The sequence below is a fragment of the Primulina eburnea genome, chromosome 5 (assembly GCF_022965805.1).
Source record: "Primulina eburnea isolate SZY01 chromosome 5, ASM2296580v1, whole genome shotgun sequence".
NCBI lineage: Eukaryota > Viridiplantae > Streptophyta > Magnoliopsida > Lamiales > Gesneriaceae > Primulina > Primulina eburnea.
The window spans coordinates 10,913,493-10,934,255 of record NC_133105.1 but is presented as its reverse complement, the minus strand read 5'-3'; the positions used below and the strand labels follow the sequence as shown (position 1 = coordinate 10,934,255).

Genomic DNA, 20,763 nt, shown 5'->3' with positions numbered 1-20,763 from the left:
GCATGCCAATAATCAGGCAAGAGTCATTCACTTCATACTGTAAATACTCTCTTGTGCCTTTCTTTGTAAGTAATACTCGCATATATTTTTCTTGCATAAACTGTATCACAGTATGTCCTATAAAGTGAGACATAAGTATCAAGAGTGGGTCTCATGTGAGACCGTCTCACGGATCTTAATCTGTGAGACGGGTCAATCCTACCGATATTCACAATAAAAAGTAATACTCTTAGCATAAAAAGTAATATTTTTCAAGGATGACCCAAATAAGAGATCCGTCTCACAAATATGACTGATGAGACCATCTCACACAAGTTTTTGTCAAGTATCAATTAGAGGCGGCAACGATGCGAGCCATGTTTCATAATTATTTTCGTTCGATAAACCATTTCTTCCCATTCATGATGTAGAAAAACTCGAACTTCTATGATGGTAGTTGTTTTGATCCAATCTAATTGTGAACTCGATACTTCTCTCAATATAGAACATAAGTCAATTGTGGTTATGGGTACTGCAACATGATTCATGACACGTTGTTTATTCATTCATTTAATAATAATTTTATTTATTCTAAAAATAATATACTTATGTTGGAGGACACCTTAAGATGTCCATGTGAACATAATGGAAGCATTTAATATATTCTACAAGCCGTTTATATGAACATCTTGCGGTGTTCATGAGGTGTCCAACTACATATACACCCATAGCATCAAGAGTATATATAATATCTAGGAATTTGTGAAGATCATTTATAGGAAATATTTTTATAACCAGATCGATGATCAAACTAATTTATATTAAAAATAAATCAAATCAGTAAGATCAGTTTAACCAAACATATTACTGTTAATCTAAAATACTAATATAATATATGTTAAATTTAAAAAATCTAAAAGATATATCTAAATAGACAAAAAAATATACCAAAATTTTAAAACTAAATAACAATATGATAGAATCTATATCTATACTCTCAACAACTAAATCTCATTTAATATAAAGTGACAAACAACTGGCAAGAAAATCATCCTTCATTTTATTGTGAAATTTCGTCTTCATATGCTTCATTGCTGAAACGGCTCGCAGCTAGTGGTGGTAGAACAAATAACATCAAAACAAGATGAATAAATTCAATCAACACTTGTAAAATTGTGTTAGTAATTGACTGAGAACGCTGGTTGAATATTTACTTAAATTAGTAGCAAAGCACGTGCAACGCACGTGTGTAACGAACTTAAGTACACTACATTGATCCTAAATTTACAAACGCATATAGACACATAATTTTTCACAAATTATTCAATAACAAATATTATTTCACAGTTTATCTATTATTCTAAACAACATGGTTTGATTTTTTCAATCATTTTCTTGTATGATTTTCGAATCTTTCAGTATCATAGTTTTATTTTATTTTTCCTACTTTATTCTATTCAATCAGCAATCATATCATCATATCTATTTTCTATGTTTTTTCGTTATCAGATTTGATTTTGATTAATCTCTTTGATGTTTACGTGTGTTTTTTCCTATGGTCTTTTTATTTTTTTATTTGAGTTGATTTTGATCAATTTCTTTGATGCTTGCATGTGTTTTTCCTATGGTCTTCTTATTTTGTTTATTTGAGTCGTTCATTATTAGGTTTAACTCCATTTTATTTTTATTTTTTTAAAAGTCTAACTCGATTTCTCCACATATTATATATATTATATCTATTTTGCATTAAACATAATTAAGTGTATGAATTAATTGTTAATGAGGAAGAATGTATTTCTGAATTTTGAAGTATAATGAATAAAAAAAGGAAAAAATTGAGTGATTAAAATAGATGTGATGTATATATTAATTTTAAAATTATTGATAAAATTATTTGATATAAAAATTAAGAGAAAATACATGAAAATTCAAGAGCAGATAATATAATAGCAAAAAACTATCTCGATGTAAGAGATATAGATAGATATTTTATTAGAGAAACAAAATAAAATTCAAAATAATTCATAATCCGAAAATTCAAAACGTTTGTCAATTTACCAAATTTATAACTTGTGGTAACAATGTTTAAACGTTAACTCAAATATTGTAAAATCATTCAGTAGCTCAAACGTCACGTTTCCATTGCTCTATCCAGTGGGGACAATTATTGTACCCCTACAATTGCACTCTTTGCAATGAATGTGAATCATATTTGTGAGACTGACTATGATACTAATTGTAGGACCAAACATTTGTCGCTTTACCAAAACTATAGCTGATGGTAACATTGAAACTCAAATATTTTAAACGATATTGTAGTCAATCATCATGGTTCGATTGATGTATCCAGCAAAGATAGTTATTGCATTCCAACAATCTTACTTCCAATAATCACACTACTTGCCATCTATGAGAATTGATTCATGATGTTGTCTATGATATATATCAATTGTATGATCATTCACTTTCCGTTTTACCAAAAGTTATAACCGGTGATAACAGTGCAATGTTAAATAAAATCTTTTAAAACCATAAAGCAACTCAAACGTCACGTTTCAATGGTTCTATTTAACATGAACAATTATTGTACCTAACAAATCCGATATGGATGTTATTTTACATTCCAAAAATTATTTCTCTAAATAAAATAATATATTCTCACTAACAAATAATTTCATCAAACACAAAGTAATTTTAATTAATAATAATAATTTAAACACAAATATTAATTGTTGGGATGACAATCCTATGCCTTCACCTATGCTCCATTATGTTGCAATTATAATAATAATGCACAATGAATTAGTGAACATAATTTAGTTAAATCATTAAGTGAGTAATATTAAATAACAATTTTGTTACTTTGAAATGTGGAAAATAGTTTTTTATGTATATAAGTTCATCATATATAATGATAATATGTAGAAAAGTGGAAAAATAGAGTTCAAGAACACAAAATTTTTATTAATTATATTTTAAAAAGTAAAACAATCATTAAATAAAAATATTATGGTTATTGTGAAATAAAATTGGTGGACCATTAATGTGTATTATCAATGACACATTATGATTTAAATTTTCTATGCATATAATATTTCCAACAATGTTAAATGCACAAAAACACCCGCAAACACTAAACAATATATATAAGAAAAAATAGTGTCACAAAAACAAAATGACATATTTAAATAAAAAAAGTATGATGTTTCTTAGTTCATATTTAAAAATCAATTTGTTATAAAAGTGATGTATTTATACGTAAAATAAAAGAAAAGATAAGATAAAAAATTAAATATTCATTAGCAACCACGAAAAAAGCAACTCATTTTAACAACCAATTTTAGTAGCAACAAAGAAAGACCACTGGTAAATTGATGAATTCAATATGCATTAATGTCCAAAGTCATTTAAGATGGACAATGAATTACAAAAGAACCCATTAAAAAAAATTATTGATTTAATTTGCTAACTTAAATGAATAAGAGTATATTAGAAAATTCACAATTAGTTTAATTGAGAAGAGGATGGGGGCGGGTTTTGGATCCAGGGACGGAATTCGGAAGACATCCCCTCCCCTATCTCGACCCGCCTTTTTGTAATCCCTACACCATAGATGCATTGGTGGAATATTGTATTCCTCCAACAATTTCCTTAGACATCATATTCATGATCCAGGATAATACAGTGCATTACATATTTCACATTGTTGCAACATAAGATAATCGACTGTTGGTCGTCTACATGTTCCATCGATAAATGAGATTTTATTTTTTGAATAAGGCAAATCAACATAGCTATACTCCAAACAACATAATTCTTTACTCGAGTCTATTGATCATGAATCAGATTCATACCTTGAGTAGTCGATGGATGAAAATATATTCATTGAAATTGCTCACATTCGCTATAACGAAAACAAAAAATAAAAATTTAATTTAATCTTCCACCAGCTAATTGTAGTTAAAGTAGCTCGCGATCTACACCGATCGTGTGAAGCCATGGAATGAAATCCATTGGTATCGAACTAAGCTCTGGTATCATGTTAAAGTTTAGTGTGAATGGAACGAAGGAATTCATTTTAGAAGGAAAAAAGTTGAATTTCAAATACCATTGTTCCACTATTGATAAGAGCTAGTTCCACTAATACGTAGGAAGTGAATAATAAAAGTGCTAAAGTAATAAATAAATTTTCTACTCGGAACATATCATAGTAGGTATCCAACAAATCAAATTGTAGTTATTGCGATATATTATGTAACACATTATTTATTTATCAATACATAACATATATTGAAACGTCTACTACTAGTTTTTATTTAAAATATACTAGAATTTTTTTTCCCACTGAAGCATTCGGCCGAAAGTATACAGAACTATATTTTAAAGTACTTTCACACCATTTAAAATAAATCAACTAAGTATTATTTGAAAATCCAAAAGAACGAATTTAAAACATAAAATCGTAAATGTCAACCAATCTTAAGCTAACATTATTTCAAAAATAAACTTAACTCTAACATCCTCTCAAAACTTCTCAAAAGCATCATAAGTCATAAAATTTTTAAAGTAGCTTAAATCTTAGACATAATTTTTATTTGCGATAAACTAGCGATGGTACACGGGTTGTGTGCACCTTCAATCCAGCTAGTTCAACCATCAAGTCCTCTATCAATACCATACTCACCTGCATAGATCACACCTAGTGAGTTTATTGATTCAGCAAACATTAATCATGATAGCAAGTAATACAAATACATTCACATGCAACAGTGAAAATACTTTTAGAAAATAGCTTTTCATGAACTTAAACTTTAAACATTTTCCTCTTATCATATACTTTTTCCTTTTCATCATATACATATATGTTTCCCTTTTTACTGAATTTAGAAACTCAATTACGACTTTCATATTAGTTATAGGTCGATGGATCCATCTACATATAACCACGGTACCAGGCGACAGGGACATCAGCTACACTCTCACCCGTCAACTGAGCCTTGGCCTTACATATCACCGTATCATCGTATTAGTCACAATCAATTCACCTCATTCGACTTTTTATATTTCCATCAATAATAAAAATTCATGCACGTATAATTCATTTTTCTTTTAAACCAAACATGTAACATGTCTTTTAACATTAACGTTTTATCATAAAATTTCATAAACATTTAAAATAAACCTTTTAACATTTATTATAGCATTCAAGGCATCGCCATGACATCTAAAATTTTTTCCAGGTGTAAAATGACCATTTTGTCCCTGAAACCCTAACTTTCTCATTTTATCATTAGACTTTAAAATGACGACCCAAATCATTCCAAACTTAACATATCACCTTAACATACACCCATATAATTCTTAGACGTAATCTTAGGCTTCTCGACTAATTTCCCAATTCGTTGACTTGAAACTTAATCGAACTTTACAAAATTTGAACCAAAGCTTATTAACACCCAACTCAACTATATAAGACCCAAACCAAGGCAATTAAGGCCCTCGATCAACCTAGATTAATAGCTACTGAAATTTTTGCCCTATATGGATCGAACCCTAACTCACGCCACCTTCCAAACTTTCGAACCTAAACCCTAATCAATTGGATCAGCCCCTGACCAACCCTTCTAAGACCTAGACTGAACCCTCTAGGACTCCCTTAGGCCAGCCCCCACAGCACATGCACGTAAACTTGCAGGGTTCATCTTAAACACACGGCCGCGGCTAGGAAGAGTCCTAGCCGTGCACCACCTCTTTTCCTGCCCTTCCAGCCTTGCGTGGACCACCTTGGCTCGAGGCTAGGACCCTCACGAGCCCAGCCCTTTGCCTGGACGGCACCCCACGCGGCCTCCATTCCTAGCACTCTAAAACCGTGATCTAGGTGGTGTAAAAGCCCTCCCATCTTGCGACCGTCCCCCTAGTACTGCCCCTCCCTGAACCGTGGCTCCTAAAACTCCTTAAACTTCCTGAAATTTGTCCCTTTTCATGTCCCTACCATGGCAGCCCCTCTATGCCACAAAATCGTTAATTTCAAATCATGAAAGCATGAGTTCTTTGAGCATGTTTAGAAAAAAAAAACAAAAATACACAAAAGGGTACATAATTTTCCATGCAATCATGCATCAAAAATATAATATGATGCGATAGATGAGAAAAAAGAGATCAAGGCATGCCTTTATGTTTATTACGCAAGAAAACGATTTGTGATGCGAGGACGTCGGTGTAGAGAAAATCCTAAGCTAAATTTCCTTCAAAAACCGTGGCTTCCCTCTCCATATTTACGTGTGGTGTGTGAAACTTGGCTGATGAGAGAGTTCTAGTATGATTTAGGGTGAGGGGGTGTGGGTCATGGGGTTTGAGGGCAGGGTTTTAGGGCTTTTATTTTAATTAAAACACAAGGTGCAAGGTTAGGCTCATTAACCAAGTATAATAGACTCATTTCATTAGTTAATATTCAAAATATTTTGTTTAGGAAAATTTGTGAAAACAATAGCCTAGTTCTCAAAAAGTCCCTATTTTTTTCGAAAATCGTTTGCCAGTTTAAAATACGACTTGGCGTATAAAAACATCTCATTTTCAAAAATTCCTTTAAATACACTACACATTAGACAATTAAAAATAATTGTTTAATAATTTTTTTTTCTCTCATATGGTCCCCGGTCTCCGTTCCTCGATCGCGTCTCGAACCTTTAAAACACAATTTATTCATTCTAACAGAAAATTCTATTTTAAACAGATAAACATGCACACCATATTTAATTCATGCCATTAAAACCATTAAAGTAGTCATTTTTCATTTTTCCTAAATTTGCATGCAGTTGGATTACATTATCGTATTTTGGGCCTCACATGTATATCCCCGTTTCTTTAAAAGTTAGGCACATTTACCCCATTTACAGTGGGTTTTATGCCTAATTTTATGAATATATTTTTAAAAAAACATTAATGTCATGTAGTGGATTGTCTATGTTTCTCGATTGCACAAAGGAACTAAAAGCTATTTGCCTACAAAAAGTTATATATCGTGACTATATTGGTAGTTTTGTATATTCTTTTAGGGCTTTTTTTTTTAATGAAATCAGCAGTCTGACAAGTCAGACAAGAGCAGTAGTTAACCTCTTAAAAAATAAAATTTATATGTGATGATGCTAACTAAGAAAATGCTTAGGTATTTTTGGGTTATAAATATGGAAGGTGAGCTCTCGTTCGTGGTATAACATGGCTGACCTGCAAACCAAGCACTTGGGGAACACCTAAAATCATAGAAAGAACGTTAGAAGGGGGCTGAATGTTAGTTCTGACGCTCTCTCTCCGACACTCAAGTCAATTCTGGTTATCAAAATATATATTGAAAATAAGTGTGAATTCTCATCAGAAAATGAAATCAAACCTGATATTTAAAGGGAGATAAAGTTTCAAAGAGTCAATGAAATACTTGTTTTAGCAAATCGTTGGGGCTCACACCCTAGGTTGGGAGCTGAGCCTTCCCCATTTGAGATAAGTATATCATCCTATGAGATCTTGTTGTACGGGAAACATGACATTCATTTTGTAACCTAGGGCTCACACCCTAGATTGGGAGCTGAGCCTTTCCCAGTTGAGGTAAGTATATCATCCTACGAGATCTTGTTGTATGGGGGACATGACATTCATTTTGTAACTTACAACCAGATCTCCAGTCACAAAGCTCATATAAGTAGTCGATCTACTAGTCTTTTTTGGAGACAACTCTTTTTATGTGCATGACGTAGACAGTTGAAGATTCTCTTTCACATATGTCCAAAAAGCACAGATCTAGAAGGATTTAATTTCCTTTAAGCAGTGGAAGTCACACAAACCTCAATCCAAGTTAGGCACATCTTCACCCTCCGTGAGATCATCTCAGTCACTGGGTTAGGAGGTCGCCTAGCTAGGAGCTCAACAAGGAGGTGGGCTAACTAGGAGCTAGGATATTAGGTTAGTCAAACAATTAATAGCTCAAATAAGGAAGATGGCTAGCTAGGAGCTAGACCAAGGCATGAGAGCTCAAATTCAGAGTATCCCAAGGGAGACTCTTCCTATATGATTGCTAGTTTATTTGAGCTATGTAATTTTTTATCATTTGGGCAAACCTGAATTGGGCTGACATTTAGGCTTTTACGTGGGATCTTTCCTACGGGGTATCACCAAATAATTTTATGAAAAATTATATTTTTTGTAACGTAACTTGGATGTTTTTCATTTTTGATCTGATCTATTTATGATCATAACTCACTAATTTTTGTGTTTTTTCGATTTTAGTCTTTTTTTTAAAAAAAAAAAAACAAATTCTAATGTGACACCGAAAAATAACTTGTTAACATTGTTAATGTGTCCGATGGTACGTCAACACTTCGGTCAAAAAATCATAAAAATGTGTAAGTCGATTAAGATTATGAATTGACATGTAACATAGAATAAAATGAAAAAAAAATACAATTTTCTCATTTTTTTAAAGAAAATTAAATGCATCGCCCCCAAAATCTTGAATTTATATTATGCACGTATTTTTATTGAAAATTTATATTGCAACCAAGATGTCATTATGGTTTGAGTTTCTAAATTGACTTCAGTTTGATTTGTACAATATTATTAAGTTGGTTTCGAGCGCATACGTAGGTATATATAAAATTACTGGATTTTAAATTCTTAATACATATCCACTGTGTGAAGTATATAGCTAAATTGTTTCAAGTTTTACCTTTTACTCCAATGTATTTTTTTGTACATATATGCTTGAAGGGTTTAAAATGGAAAATCTCCAAAAATATCCCAGTAAGTTGACCTAGATAAGTTTTATTGGAGTTCTTAGATATAGCAACGGGGGCGGTTTTAGGACGAGTTGGTCAATCCCAAATCCGCCATGCAAAGGAAAAATTAGCCCCAAACCCACGTCGCCTTATTTTTGGTCCCGCCCCACACCTAAGCGAACCAGTTATACATTAAATACATTTTTAATTCTAGAAAATACAAAAAAAATGATAAAAAAAACTTAATATTAATCAAAATTAAATCAAAATCATAACATTTTAATAATAATTAAGTTAAGTACTAGGACATTATAGTTAATATATGTAAAGATGAAATGAAACTTTGTAGAAATCAAAAGAGATCCATTTCTGATAAAATGAGGGAAAAATACAATCTCTCCAACAATAAAGGAAAATGAGTGTAGATCTCACCAGAATGCAAAAGTGAGTTTCTATCTAACTAAGCTAAAGACGACTTTTTATCCTCCAACAATATTATAAAATATAAATATATTATTGGTTATATATATTGGGATGGGTTCAAGGAGGGCCCAATAAAACCCATGATAGGTCTCACACCTGTTTCTAGACCGTTGATCGGGTCTAGACCTGTTCCGCTACCCGTTTGATCGGGTCTAAACTTGGCTCGAACGAGATTGGTTAATGTAGGGTTGTGTTAAAACCGACTTATTTTCTTTCTTAAGAGTGCTAAAATGAAGCAGGCAATCTATATAGAAATTTTATTGATTTAAAATGATTACCAACCATATATAATTTCCAACATATATATATATATGTGTGTGTGTGTGTGTGTGTGTATAAATTACCATTTTTTTTCAAGAATATGCATTGGCATATGGTTAGTACCCCACGCGAACTTTGAACCTTTCGATGCCAACCGTCAATTGTAACAACTAATTTTCAGCTCAAGTTAATAAATGTTAATCCTTAATTATTAGCGCAACAAGTCCACTTAATTAGAATATGTGCGTAGGGCATATTTATTACTTACAAAGTAAAGTTTCTCACTTTTTGTTGGAAATGGATTAGATAAAGCATTCAATTTGACTACCATATATTATTATTATTATTATTATTATTATTATAACGTAGGAGCCGGAGCCTATAACCGTTATCTTTCGGTGCATACTAGCTAGGTAAGCTCTCAGGCTAACATAGTAGCATGAAAGTTGTGTTAACTATGTAAACCGCACTTGAGCAAGTCTTATGCAACATGCTCGTCCGAAAATAATTAATAAAAGGAATTGAACTTCTAATCATTGGTCAAGAGCTCACTTACTCCAAAATCTTATTTTTGGCTTGTAATTTTTATATAATATATATTGGCGTAATCTAAATTTTGTGTGGGAACAATATTGTTAGTTTTGAAAATCCAATTGTTATAAAGTTTATCATAAATTTATTTGAATTTTGTCAAATCAGATCATAGTCAAAGAATACAAAATCATGTATCTGTCCATTTCAAATCATCAATCTACTTACATTGTATTATATGTCATTAGGTTAATTTTCATCTAGGTTCAAAACAAGCTAAATCAACAATCAAATAATATTTACTTTTTATTATTCGAGTTCAAGCGATAAATTTTAACACGTTAAAGCTAAAACGAATTACACAATGATATAGATTATGTTGGTATCACGTCTTTCATGAATCCATAATCCATGTGTCACAAAATGTGTCTGTTTTCTATAACTGTTGCCGCTTCACTGAATAATATTTCACCACCTCCTAAAGTACTTGGCACATTTCCTTGAGAACTCTTCTTGATACTCGTACACTCTTTCTTGAAATGCCCTTTACCTCTACATTTAAATTAGTAAATATTTTTCTTCTTACTTCTCGACTTTGATCTACCTCGTCGTTGGCTCCCACTGGAGTTACAGTCCATAAATCTTCCGCTTATCATCGGTAAAACCTCTACCTGCTTTGAAGTTACCAACATATCTTCCTTATTCTTGTGCTGGTTTTCTTCTCCGAGAACCGAAGTTAAGATATGGCCGAATTTTAGAGAGTCCTTAAGAATATTGTTGGTTAAGTTGATGAAAAGCTAACCATATAAATCTGGTAGATTTTGAAGTAGAAGCTCTGAACATTCATTTTCCTCGCTGCGTTGTAGAAGTGAGTTGAGCAAATAGAGTATTTAGTGTGTTGATATGTTTTGTCATTTATGAGGATTCCGCCATCCAAAGAGTTTAAAGCCTTCTCTTTAAGCAATTCTTGTTGTGTAGTGACTTGACCTCGTACATCTTTGTCAGAGTATTTCAGATGATTTTTTCCGTCTTTATCTCAAAGATACTTGACAGTACTTCGTCTGCTATAAACAAGTATAAATTGGTGACACCATTATCATTCATCTCATTTCACTTTCCATCGTTTATCATTTCCATCAGTCTATCTCCAATAGCCGCCAATAATTTTTAAAAGAAAATTGCTTGTATCTTTATTTTCCACAGAATAAAATTGCTTCCACTGAAATTCATTATCTCGTACCTACCCACCATTATGTCTATAACAATTTAATAGACTGGACAAAAAATCTCGTATTAATAACAAAATCTCAGAAAAATACTTTCTGATGTGAAAGATCAGTTTAGACTGACGACAAAGCATACTCATAATTTTAAGAAATTTTAAGCCAATGATCTGATACCAATTGCCGGTCCCAAATGCGACAACTTGAGATAATAATATGAAAATAAAATATAGAACTTGACACAGAGATTTTAGTGGAAAATTCCTAAAAATTATTAGTGTAAAAACCACATATAAGATGATAAGAATTTCACTATAATATGATGTGCAACCACTCACTGTATTTCTAAAGAGAACACATTATCTCAATCCAGTAAAACAAACAACTCACAAATATCATAGAACTAAACACTCAAATGTTATAAGAGGAGAGAAATAACTCGACGAATGTATACTTGAATTATGAAAGAATGCATCTATTTGTCTGAACGCAAGAACTCTCCGCACATTTTCATTATATGAATCAATAAGTCCATTTCTTTTTTTCCACTGCAATTGATGACCCAACTTTTTCTTACAATTAATGAATGTCTATCTCTGTCGACATATTCGAATTAGAGTTTGAATTTGAATTCAAGCTTGATTTGTCTGGTTCCAACTCAATCATCAAAACTTTATCAAGCAAATAATCGAAATGCGAATCGATCTTATGAGCCCTTTTAATTTTATTTTACAAAATATCATTTTAAATATGAGGAAAAAAAACGTTGGGAAAGTGAAAGAAATGTATGGTTAGTGGGAATTGCACTTGGTGTCAGTTGTTGATCTCGATGACGTTGGAGTACGCGTACTCTGTCGGGACGTATGAACTCATTTGATTGGAGGCCACCATTACCGAACTAATATATTCTTGGGGGCAAAATGCTATCATTTATAATGTAAAAAACAAAAAATAAGACGTCAAGGATCTCTTGTCTTAGTGATAAGAGTGAGACTCAAAAATCTTACTAATCTTGGGTTCAAAACTTCAAATCTCACCAGCTGCAGACGTTAACAAAATGAGGGTTAACTCGACACTACCCTTGCGGTCACTGCTCGCAAAAGTCGATCCAATGGCTCGGATTTTTTCGAGTCAATTTTTTTTATTCATTGGAGGTGGGCCCGGATCACTCATGTTGAGTGATCCAGGCCGTTATTGCCCGTGCAGGCATTAGTTGAAACAAACCCAAAATGAGGGCTACAGTTTACGTAGAAATCAGTAGGCATTACTTTAATCAAGCTACCATGGAAATTTTTCAATGCCTTATTTACATGAAAATATTTAATTTGTTTTATTTGGCTAACACGTGATTCTTGGTATTTTGATTATTAGTATTATATAAGTAGCTTATTTAATTTAATTTCGAGGTTTGTTGGTGTTCTTTGACACACAAATGTTGACCAAATTTTAAATCAAATATAAAATGAAAATTTAAACAACACGTTAAATGTGCAGTTTGAGTCGAATGATGCTCATTTTGTTTAGACAAGTTCCGTTAACACAAATTATAAAAAATTAAATATAGTAAACATCATGGATGAACAAAATACAATTAATCATTGATAAAAGATTTGATTCATCTATTTTTTCTATTTAAAAATCATCAATATATTTGTAATAATTTATCGTACTTGGGACATCGATTTTTTTGAAAAAATAGATTAATCGAATGTTTTATCAATAATTAATTATATTTTTCATCCATGGTGTTTAGTACGTTTATATTTTAATAATTTGTGCAAACAAGACTTGTTTAAGCAAAATATAGCAGAGCACTAAATGTTCGAGAAGATTTTTTCCTATTAATAACGACACATTTGTATGTTCTTTTTCATTTGTTGTTTATGCATAAATAGTTTTTTATTAGAGAAAAATATAAATTGTCACACCCATGAGATTCGGAATTGATGTAATACCAAAATTTTAAACATTATTCTACTGTTCTATATATATATATATATATATATATATATATATATATATATATATATATATATATATATATATATATATATATAGAGGTTAGATTTCAAACTATCTTCTCATGATAAAATTTTGGAGACCAACTCTTCATTAAATTGTTCTTTAAAAAATAATTACTTTGGCTTGAGAAATCGTAACTTCAAAAATTGTTTCTCTAAGGATATTCTATTCCATCACAATGCCAATGGAACATTACAAGAAAAATTTAGAAAAGCATTTCATATTACGTTCTTGTGTATTTAAATGCCACAAAAAAGTATTCAACCCAATATTATAATAGCAGGTTAATCTCACAGTTTTTATTCGTAAGGTAGGTCAACTCTGTTTATATTTACAATAAAAAGTAATACTTTTGACATAAAAATAATATTTTTCATATATGACTCAATTAAAATATCTTTATCATAAAATTAATTTGTGAAATCGTTTCAAATGAATTTTTGTGTATATGATTTATTATAATAATAATAATATTATTATTATTATTATTATTTCTTTGATATATAATATTATGATGCTTTAAGGTTTGGGCCATAGACTGTGTCGGAACACGAGACAGCGACGTGCTCTACCTGCCAACTTGCACGCTACCCACCACTAATAAACCCTAATTCTTATGGACAAGGAACACCCAATTTTACTGACATTCGGGATGTCATTTGTTGACATCAAATCGTGTTCGATCCTCTCTTTCCCCCATTTGTAACGCGGGAAAAAAAAATATCCTGGTTGGAAAAAAATATTATAATATTAACACACAAACACACACTTCCAATATTTTTTCACTTAAAATCGTTTTACAGATCAATTTTGTAAGATATATTTTCGATTGAACCCACTTCATTTTTGAAAACTATTATTTTTTATGTCAAAAATATTATTTTTCATTGCTTGTATAGATCGAGTCGACTAATACTGCAGGAGATCTTTTGTTGGAATCTTTGAGAGTTATGTTATCTTTTTATACTAACTAATATTTATGTTTCCGTCAATGACTTATAACCGGTTAAACACGAAGATTTTAAGTTTGAGACGAAATATGGTAAAATAAAATAATAATATATCCTACTCTATCCCTTCTTTATTTACATGGGGCGTTGGATTTAGAAAATGTAATTAATTTTTGTTTTGGTTATAACAAATTTATGAAAGTAAAATTTTGATATAATAATTGATTGGTTATCCACATGGCATAATTTTAAAATTGTGGAAATATTAACTCAATATTTCCAAAAAATTATGTTTTGTGTGAGTGTGATTAAATTAATAAATTATCAAGAAATAAATAAAATTAGGAAGTGTGTAGTGTTTGAAAAAAAAGTAAAAAAAATAAGATCAGAAGTGCATCGTTTGATAAATAAGTTTTTCCCATACTAACTTTTTACAAGAATCACTTTTGGAGAATCGGAATCATCATATGATTAGTTTTTGGATTTCAATTAAATTAAACAGAAGCTAATACAGAATCCGAAAAAGAAAAACACGACTGATTTTTTAAATCAAAAACCAATAATCATTTTTTCTATTGATTGCAAAATTGTGCATATCTCACTTCTCGGGCGGTAGACTTTGCATATATCACTTATCATTTATCTACACACAGAGAAACAACCTTATTTAGATCAAAAAATTCAATGGCACACGAGAATATTAGGTATGCAATTGGAATTATTATTATTTTTTCCCGTTGCTCATTTATTTTTTAAAGTATTATACTAAGAAGCAAGAAGTCTTTTATGCCCTAATTGAAATGATCTTCGTTCTAACATCGTTTGATAAATTCAATTCAATGACACACGATAATGTTATTTAAAATTTTTATTTTCCGAATAGGTCTGTGAGACGAAGACGAGTCAACTATGCCTATATTTACAATAAAAAGTGATATTTTTTTATGGATGACCCAAATAAAATATACGTCTAACAAAATTGACTCGTGAGAGCGGCTCAAAAGTGTTTCTGTTTTTTGCTAAGGACTTAAAAGTAAAGCAAAGCGTTAAAAAAATTGTTTTATTTCAAGAGAAGTAGACACATAAAAAAAATATAAAAGCACAAAAAAATAAAAGTTAAATTGAATTTGGATTCGAAGCTTTCGAATTCGATTGATAGAATTAAACCTCAACCCAATTCTCAGCAAAACATAAACCTTGGTATAAGATGCATTTAGTGAGAAGACACTACTCACGTACACAAAGCACAAGTGACGATTAGGCTTGTCAAATTGGGTCAGGTCCGTCGGATCGGCCCGCCCCGCCATAAAAATTGAGGGGGTTGGGTTGATAAAATAGCAGCATGTTTGGAGGCGGGCCAAACGGGTTGAGCCCGTTTGGGTTGCGGGCTGGCCTGCCAAATTAGGGTAGAATTTTATATTTTTAAGTTTTATATAAAAATTCCTATTTCTTCCTTATTTTTTCTCATGTTCCTAACCTCAATCACTCTGGTAAAATATCTATGATTCTATTTTTTTGGAGATGTTATGCTCTCTAGTCTCCTCCCTTTTTTTAATGTTTAACTCGAACTAATCCAGAATTATCGAAATAATATAGTAAATAAAGTAATTATGTGTATTGTTGAACACATAATATTTTTTTAAATTTACAACCGTTTGTTTCCTCGACTTTCTGTTATCTTCCAATGTTTCTCACTTTTTAAGAAAATGTGGATGGTAAAAGCTAGGTGCCTTGTGCGGACAAACCCTTAAGATCGTTAATTTTTATTTTCTTGTGAGGACAAATCCTTAAAAAACTGGAGAAAGTGTATACTAAAAAAGATTTGGAATTCACATTTAAAGGTTTCATTGTATTTACGGTTGGTGATATTACATGAGTTAATTTTTAGTACATGTGTATGATGAAATCTTGTGTAAATTAGAATAACTTTATTTTTTTATGGATTATGTTGATTGTTGTATGCTTTCAATGTCTTATTTCAATGTTTTTAAGTTTTTCATGAAACTATTTGACTGAATTATATTTTTCTTCTATGTTTATTTTAATATTGTTTAGTATTTTTTTTAAAAAAAAATAATAAGTGGGTTGACCCGCCTAACCCGGCCCAAGGTGGGTTGGGTTGGATTGGCCATTTAGAGGCCCGCCCCGCCCCGCCTAATGCCGGGTTGCGACGGGTTGCGGGCTGGCCCACCCCGTCAGCCCGTTTTGACATGCATAGTGACGATTAGTGATAATTTAAAACATCATGAGAATCACATCTTGATAAGTTCTTTGTACATACAAGATTAGATCTTTATAAGTTCGATACACTCAAGATGAACACAAGAAATTCACTCTCCAGTATCATTCAAACTCAAAATAACATGCCAAGACATATTTGTTAATGGCAAAAACTTGTATGAGACGATCTCACGGGTCGAATTTTGTGAGACAAATCTCTTATTTGGGTCATCCATGAAAAAATATTACTTTTTATGCTAAGAGTGTTACTTTTTATTGTGAATATCGGTAGGGTTGACCCATCTCACAGATAAAGATTCGTGGGACTGTCTCACAAGATATCTACTCTTTTTTCAAATTAATTTACTTAAAGATGGCAAATGAGTTTAAAATATGGTAATTTGTTGGCATATAAGACCTAGATACTACAAGAACCCAAATATAAATAAAATATTCAATTCTTAGGTCCATAACAATATAAGTGAACCTATATAATCAATGAAATAGGTGTACATGCCAAAAATCAATTAAATCAATATTGAACTTTAATGTGGTTGATATATCCACTTTAATTTGAATTGAAATCCTTTCTTCTCCTGTTTTAATGGCTCAAGTTGTAAATATCTTGATCTAAAATTTCATTCATCCTCTTTGAAGTGTAGGAATCAAAATACTTGAATGAACGATTACACGAGATTTAAGGATCGAATAACATAAAACTCAATTCAAGAAAGAAGGGCTCAAGTTAAGAAATTATAAATACGAAAACTTGATCAATGAAAAATAGGACTCGACCACGATGAGTATCAGAAGGAATTAGTTTTATTTCATAAATATCACAAAAACTGCTATGAGACCATCTCCTTGGCCGATTTTTTAAGATAAATCTCTAACTTGTGAAACCCGTGAAAATGTATGGGTTTGGACTATAAAAATTTGGAATTTTGACTTAGCAAATTTTTGGCTAATTCTCAGTATTGGCACTCAAGTTTTCGAAAATATGAAAATGATTGGGATTGAAATTATGGCAGATAATTTTGTAATAATGGAATTATTTACATCATATTTCTGAAAAGACGTTCGCTATTTATGGAATATGGAACGATTTAAGGGCATAAATAGCACGATTTGTGCCAAAATTAGAAAGAGCAAAACACATATAAATAGGGCCTCAAGCCACTCGAAATTCACACATCAAATTTTCAAGAATTCAGAACAACAAACACACGCACACATATTTTTTGAGCAAGGAAGAGGCGGGCAGTAGGCAAAGCGTTGCAGAAATTTCTCCAAAAAACAAAAGAAATATTTGTCGACCAATATCTACAATGGGGCTTAGAGTTTTCAAAATAAGTATATGATTTAAATTGACGGAGCATACCTTTTTTTTTTTTTTTCCGTATATGCGTTTTTGAAAAGTATAGCTTTAGGCACTGCGATGATTCAAAATATTAAGTGGATAGGAATTCCAAAAATCATGATATGATATGAACCATATACGGTGGGATTCTAATTGTGTCACTACCTCGTCCCTTAGAAATTAAAAATTAGGGACTGATCAGTAATCTGTGAGAAATTAATGAAATTTCGATGTTAAACGATTATGATATAGTTATGATACGTCATGAAATGTTCGAAAAGTTCATTTATGTGACTTAAAAAATAGTTCAATAGGCCCTCACCTAAATTCTATCTCCTTACTCTCCCTCCCCAAATAAATATGAAGAATAGTTAGTAGAAGGTACGAGTAAAATATAGGGCTTCTGATGAAGAGAAATTTGAGTTTTTGCATTTTTGTTTTAAGCCATGCTATTGTTATTTGTTTTCAATTGTAAACTCTTCCACATTCAATTTCGTTTTTTTTTTTGGGAAATTTTCGTTGTAAAAATAAGTTATTTATTAATATTATGAAATAAAACGGTTTGATTTATATTGTAATACGAAGTTTGTTGTTTTCAAATTTTGTTTGTCAAACAGAGTTTGTGTCAATACGTCCCGGACATGAGGCGTGACCCGACCCGCCAAATATAAAATATTACGTACTTTTATGTCAAAATTATAATTTTGATTGCAGCTATAGACTCGTGACCTGGTCAATAAATATACACAAACATGTATCTTCTTGAAGTTTTTTAAAATAATAGCTATGGAAATGATTATTTTTTTTAAAATTTGATATTTTCACGTGTGCATAAATTTTGAAAGAATTGCTTGTTACAAAGCACTATTTTTAAGACCTAAGACCCTAGCAAATACGAGAGAGTCAATATTAATTATTTTTATTAAAATATTAAAAAAAAAGACGACAAGCACAGCAGAGATGACACTGCAGAGAGTTCTATAAAATAAGCGCCCAAACCTTGTCAGGGCATTCATCATACCTCAAGACAAGCATATTAAACATAGAAAAAGTCGCAGCTTTATATATTCATTTTCAATGTTTTAAAGTTATACTCTTTTATAGTTTATATTAAATTCACAATCTTCCAATCTTTTCCTTCTTTTTTCTATCATCTCCTTTGTTCTTCGTAGTTGATTCTTGCTTTTTTCCTTCATCAACTAGAATTTAGATCTGTATCTGACTATTTTTGTTCCTTGATCATTTTAGATCGGACCCTTTTCAATTCGTCGAGTTTTACAAAGAAAAAATCACCTAGATCTTGATTTATTTTGTTGTTTTCATCAAGAAATATGTGTTTTGTCAAGAAGCAAACTAGGGTTTTGAATTGTTTTGGTGATTAGTCGATCATCAAGATAGTCAAACAAGAAAACAAAGATCAGTTCTCCAATTTATTGATCTTTGGTTGTCTTGACTTGGATCCATGGCGAATCCATGGTGGACCGGCGGCCAGATGGGTTTGCAAGGAGTTGAACCATCAGCTCTGATGACTAATAAAATGAACCTTTCGATTAACGAGAAAAGCGGTGGCGGAAGCAGCAGCCGCGGTGGAGATGAAGATGATGACAAGGACAATAGTGACGAGCCGAGAGAAGGAGCCGTCGAGGTGGGCAACCGCCGCCCCCGGGGCAGACCACCGGGATCTAAGAACAAACCCAAGCCTCCGATTTTCGTGACACGCGACAGCCCCAACGCGCTTCGCAGCCACATCATGGAAGTTTCCGGTGGCACCGACGTGGCGGAGAGCATAGCGCAGTTCGCTCGCCGCCGGCAGCGAGGTGTTTGCGTGCTCAGCGGCAGCGGCTGTGTCGCCAACGTGACTATACGCCAGCCCTCTGCAACCTCAGCAGCTGTCGCGCTCCAAGGACGATTCGAAATCCTTTCTTTGACAGGGGCTTTTCTTCCTGGCCCAGCTCCACCCGGAGCCACCGGGTTGACGGTTTACCTGTCCGGCGGGCAGGGTCAGGTGGTGGGCGGCAGCGTTGTGGGTCCTCTAGTGGCGGCAGGTCCTGTTATGGTGGTTGCAGCTACGTTTACAAACGCTACTTATGAAAGATTACCTCTCGAAGAAGATGACGAAGCTGGTGGCTCAGCTCAGGCACCGCCTATCAACAGCGGAGGCGGTGGTGTTTCTCCTCCGGGAATCGGGGCGCAGCAGCAGCATGCGATGGCTGATCATTCATCTATGCCAATCTACAATTTGACCCCAAATTTACTGCCAAATAATGGACAACTGAATCATGATTCATATGCCTGGAACCATCCTAGGCCACCATACTAAGAGGTAAATTTTTTGAGAATAAAATAATAATAATCTGCGTTGTATTATTAAAAAAAATTTAGAAGAAACTAAGGTTTGGAATAATATTATATATATATATATCTTAGTATAAAGGTAACTGCAGTTATGTGTGTAAACTTTTAATTTTCTTATATTCCATGCAGCAGCTTGCACTTAATAAAAATAATGGTTTGTTTAAAATATTTCTCTCCTATGATTTACATTTTCAGTGAACCATGTTTTATTTTTTCATTTCCGTTTTTAATTTGTATATTCTCCCTCTATTTGAATCGTTATAAACAAATAAATAAATACACTATATGTGTCATATTAAAAAAGATAGAATGGATTTAATATGCCTTGTATATATTGTAGAGTACCTTTTTTTTAAGAAAAATTATTCAACATTAACTTTTTCTATAATCTCTTTTGTGATTAGAGTGGATGGATATGTATTTCAAATTTTACGATCGAAAATAGATATCGAAATCAAAATATTACGGCTAAATGATTCATGGTTTTGTGATAACTGATTATTCTGAATGTTTCTACCAGATGGCTTCTTTATATTCTACTCTCCTTCCCTCGTATGCTTAATTTATAGGGTACAATGCCTCATTCGATGGATTATTAATAAACGCCATACTTG

At 32.1% G+C, this 20,763-nt stretch overlaps 1 protein-coding gene across 1 annotated transcript; it reads left to right on the top strand.

Moving 5' to 3' along the window:
- The first annotated feature begins 18,804 nt into the window (after window positions 1-18,804).
- Window positions 18,805-20,317, top strand: LOC140832986 (AT-hook motif nuclear-localized protein 20-like). Its single transcript, XM_073197338.1, has one exon. It carries the CDS (start codon window positions 19,257-19,259, stop codon window positions 20,112-20,114), a length of 858 nt encoding a protein of 285 aa, XP_073053439.1. The 5' UTR covers window positions 18,805-19,256; the 3' UTR covers window positions 20,115-20,317.
- The last annotated feature ends 446 nt before the right edge of the window (window positions 20,318-20,763 follow it).

Coding starts and splice junctions, on each gene's coding strand:
- LOC140832986 (XM_073197338.1), top strand. CDS start 19,257: ATGGCGAATCCATGGTGGACCGGCGGCCAGATGGGTTTGCAAGGAGTT.